This window comes from Arachis ipaensis, chromosome B05 (genome assembly GCF_000816755.2).
Source record: "Arachis ipaensis cultivar K30076 chromosome B05, Araip1.1, whole genome shotgun sequence".
In the NCBI taxonomy this organism is placed as follows: Eukaryota; Viridiplantae; Streptophyta; class Magnoliopsida; order Fabales; family Fabaceae; genus Arachis; species Arachis ipaensis.
Genome location: NC_029789.2, coordinates 54,921,211 through 54,925,998, shown reverse-complemented (window position 1 = coordinate 54,925,998; position 4,788 = coordinate 54,921,211). Strand labels below are relative to the sequence as shown.

The window sequence follows — 4,788 nt, the reverse complement described above, 5'->3', positions numbered from 1 at the left end:
AGAGGAATCCCTACAAAAGAAATCGACAATGCTCGAGCTCGACTTCTACAGAGAAGGATCGAAATCCTAAAACTAAGGACTCGACCTCAAGAGGAAGACCGCACTCGAGCAGGGGCACTGTTCATATCCTGGGTCGAGCTGTCCGACCTGGGTTGTTTGACGACGAGTCGATCGACCTCTTCAGGTCAGGACTATCTGACCTCTTCTTCAAGAGCTCGGCCAAATCACCAGAAAAGCCCAAAAAAGGGCCCAAACAGAGGAACACGACCCGAATCCAAAGGCAGCCCAAGCCTATAGAGATAAGGGCGGTTCCCTAAAGATAAGAAAACTCTACTCAAAGATAAGATAATATAACTATCTTATCCCCAGAAAAGATCACTCTACAATATTATAAATACGCTAGAGCACCCAGGTATAACTCATACTCTGATTCTACTAAAAACCTGCTTAATACCCTTGCTAACTTAAGCATCGGAGTCCCTTGCAGGTACCACCACCCTCCGATGACAAAGGATCAGCAGCATAGCCAGTCAAACAAGTCGGATACGACCGCTCCGACCACCACCCACAAGCCGGACACGTCAGCTCTGACCAGTACAGAAGATCTCGTCCGAGATCGACTTGCAGTTTTAGGTAACCTCGGAACACCTTCCATGCATTTCAGAAATTTTCTAAGACCCAAATGTAGAACTCCTGTGTTTCGCATGATACTATTTCCGCCCTAAACACACAAGTTTGATTGTGGTGGTTCACTCCTGAAAACACAACCATAAGCATATTGTACTTGTTTCGACCATATGTGACATCGAATGCAAGAACATCCCCAAAAATTCCTTAATCCAACCGACTACGGCCATCTCTCCAGAACAAGTCGCACAGATTGTTGTCCTACCCCAGCCTATACCTTTAGTACATCCTGTTATCCACACGAGCTACACCTTCCAAATAGCGAACTGCTGCATTAACATCCCTATTCTGCAAGCTTCTTTGCTTTCTAACCTCGTTATACATGTCTTGCTTAGTGAACCTGGTGAGGTTAAAACCACCAACATGTGCTGCAAATGACTGATATATTTTTGGTATGCTTATACCCACCTCCCTCAAGCTAGTCAAATGAGCAATTTCAACATCAGATAGCCCCCTATGCAACCTCAGATAGTCAACATACTTCCCAGCTATGAGCTCATGGTTATGGCTGTCCAAAAACTGAGAGACGTACTACTTGCCACAGCCATCTTTTCGCTTAATCCTCATCTCAGCTAAGTAGCCACAACGAGTCATTACCTTGTGCTCCCTCTTTTGATCAGCCTTCTCCAACCATTTCTTATCACGAAACCCTTTCCTGTTGCACACGAATGTATACCTAACAATCTCTCCTACCTTATTCGGTACCTTTTTCCCCTGCCTCATGGAAAATCCTTTCAATCGACTATAGCTATTATAAAAACATCGTGCTTCTTTAGAAGTACAAAACTCCATTCGAAGGATATCTTCTACTCGGAGACCTTTCACCCTGTTTAATTCATCACAAATCGGATCTTCCTTCCCTTCACATTCAGCTACAGTTTCTTCAGCTTCAATTCTCATGTCATAACCTTCCTGTAAATGCACCCAAAATAAGCATAACCCATGAATCCTATAGCCTACAGCTACAAACTTAACAAAACAACCATTCCCGTGTATTATTATTTACATATTTAATAAACATAACTTTACATTAATAAATACATTTACGAGTATTAATTCACTAATTATTATGATTACATTATCTCTGTTATATATATTTATCATGTGCCTTGTATTCCATGGATTTGACTTTAATATATATCTTTTATTTTATTTGTCATTTGTAATTAGCACATTAATTAAATGCATGCATATCTATCATACTTGAATGTATGAGAGAGATGAGAGGGAAAGATAGAGTGTTTATAGGAGATGGGGAGTTGCGAAAACAAAATTCCATTAACTACAAACTAAGTACATGTCCTTCGAAACCCATGGTGCACGAAATTGTGATGTCCAGGCTCGAACAATCCCTGGCAATGTGAGCAACTTGGTACGCGTAATCGTGATTACACTTTAATGATGTAAAATTCATGGCTCTTTCTTTCCCTGGCAGTGGCGCCAAGAACATGGTGCCAATACCATGGCTCACAACTTCGATACAACTAACCAGCAAGTGCACTGGGTCGTCCATGTAATACCTTACGTGAGTAAGGGTCGAATCCCACGGAGATTGTTGGTATGAAGCAAGCTATGGTCACCTTGTAAATCTCAGTCAGGCAGATATAAATTGATAATGGAGTTTTCGAATAATAAATAATAGAATAGGGATAGAGGTACTTATGTAATTCATTGGTAGGAATTTCAGATAAGCGAATGGAGATGCTTTCGTTCCTCTGAACCTTCTGCTTTCCTGCTATCTTCATCCAATCAGTCTTACTCCTTTCTATGGCTGGCTTTATGTGATACATCACCACTGTCAATGGCTACTTTCGGTCATCTCACGGGAAAATGATCCAATGCCCTGTCACGGCACGGCTATTCATCTGTCAGTTCTCGATCATGCTGGAATAGGATTTACTATCCTTTTGCGTCTATCACTAACGCCCTGCAATCGCGAGTTAGGAGCTCGTCACAGTCATTCAATCATTGAATCCTACTCGGAATACCACAGACAAGGTTTAGACCTTCCGGATTTTCTTGAATGCCGCCATCATTCTAGCTTACGCCACGAAGATTCTGGTTGGGAGATCTAAGAGATATTCATTCTAGCTTATTTCATGTAGAATGGAAGTGTTTGTCAGGCACGTGTTCATAGGGGAGAATGGTGATGAGCGTCACACATAATCATTCTTGGCCAAAGTATGGACTATTATATATTGCTGGAAAGCCCTAGATGTCTACTTTCCAACGCAATTGGAAGCGCACCATTTCGAGTTCTGTAACTCCATAAAATCCACTTTGAGTGCAGGGAGGTCAGAATCCAACAGCATCAGCAGTCCTTTTTCAACCTCTGAATCTGATTTCTGCTCAAGTCCCTCAATTTCAGCCAGAAAATACCTGAAATCACAGAAAAACACACAAACTCATAGTAAAGTCCAGAAATGTGAATTTTAACACAAAATCTATTAAAACATCCCTAAAAGTAACTAGATCCTACTAAAAACATACTAAAAACAATGTCAAAAAGCGTATAAATTATCCGCTCATCAACCCACAGCCTTGAGGTCAATCCAATGATCCATGCTGGTCACCATCGATTTGCCTCCTTCCTGTACATTACTTTTGCAACATGCCATTCCTCTTCCACCTATATTCATACCTTTCGCCCGCATACGCGTCTCTTACAAAATCTTAAAAAAAATACCACAGATAATATAACAGGCTCATTTGGCAAAAAGTCATAGATAACAATTCAAAGGGACCTATGTTCAACTCTTCATCCATTCAGTCAATAATTTTTCAAATTTAACATGATAGACTATTGCACTAACTAAAAAGGTTCATCCTCATCAAAATTATTACAATAATTGATTTACTTTTTAAATTTTATTGTATGTTTCATGGAATTTTTAAGGAATAAGATAAAAAAATAACTTTTTTATGGATAATTTAGCTATTTATGTAATGACAAAATATTAAAATATTGTGATATTTATAAATTTTGTTTTCTCATAATGTTTTTATGTATTTTTTATGTTAACATTTTTGGCTCCTTAAGCAAAATTTTCCAAGCTCCACCACTGCCCCGGCTAGAAAATGTAATTTTCTCACCTAATTTTCCAACGATAACAAGCTAACATGAACGTAGAAGATAATCACTTCCGCAAAAGAAGAGTTACCAAATATAAAATGAAGCTTTCAAGAGACTCAAATGCGCTTCTCTTTTCCCCAACGCTAAATCAAACACACCCTAACAAACTACCTAAAAACCAAATTCAAATCTATTGTTACAGCAACAAATTCCTCTCATTGATTATTTTCAACAATAAATTCAACTAGGATAATTTTTAGCAACAAAAATAATTTAGCAAAGTGATTCTTTTAGCAAGATAGATTCCCAAATTCATGGTGCAGTGATCATAAAAACTTCAATTCAGTGATGATTTTCAACCAAAAAAAATCTAAGTCATTACTTAGCAACACAGCAACAAATTCATAAGTACCCTAAGTGAAAATTTCAGTAATACGGCATCAAATACAATGTTTAGTCATGATCATTAATTAGAAACTAATTTCAGCAACAAATTTAACATTCACTAGCAAATTCAACTTTCATCCACAAAAACAAACTACAGTAATGTAATATGAATTACAACAACAAAATTCAAAAACAGGAAAATTTGCTACAAGTCACTGAATAAGGTACCAGCTTCTCATTGGACGAAGGAAGTTGACGGCGAGTGTAACGACCCAACTTCCGGTATGCTATGGTCATACAAGAAGCTAAGTGTCACTAACTTATTTCCTAGTTGTTAACTATTATTTAATATATAAGTCTGTGCCTTGTTAGAGCGTGGCCAATTTTACGAGTAACCTTTTTTTTAAAAAACCATAGCAAGTGATAAAAGAATACAAACAATCATATATAGGCAGAAATATAAAAGAACATAAAGAAAAATGAAACATAACTGATAATATATATCATGTACACGATAAACAAAATGTGTAGCATTTACAAAAAATCGTGTCAGTCTACATCCTCATCAACCCTACATAGTTAATATATATACATGATACTCCCAAGAACTAGGCCATACAAAACGCCGCTAAGCTAGCGCC

The 4,788-nt window shown here is 38.0% G+C and overlaps 1 protein-coding gene across 1 annotated transcript; it reads right to left on the bottom strand.

The window, feature by feature from the left end:
• On the bottom strand, positions 907 to 1,587 carry LOC107640600. The gene is made up of 2 exons (XM_016344112.1): positions 1,223 to 1,587; positions 907 to 1,141 (listed from the first exon to the last, which is right to left on the bottom strand). Exons 1-2 carry the CDS (start codon positions 1,585 to 1,587, stop codon positions 907 to 909), a joined length of 600 nt encoding a protein of 199 aa, XP_016199598.1.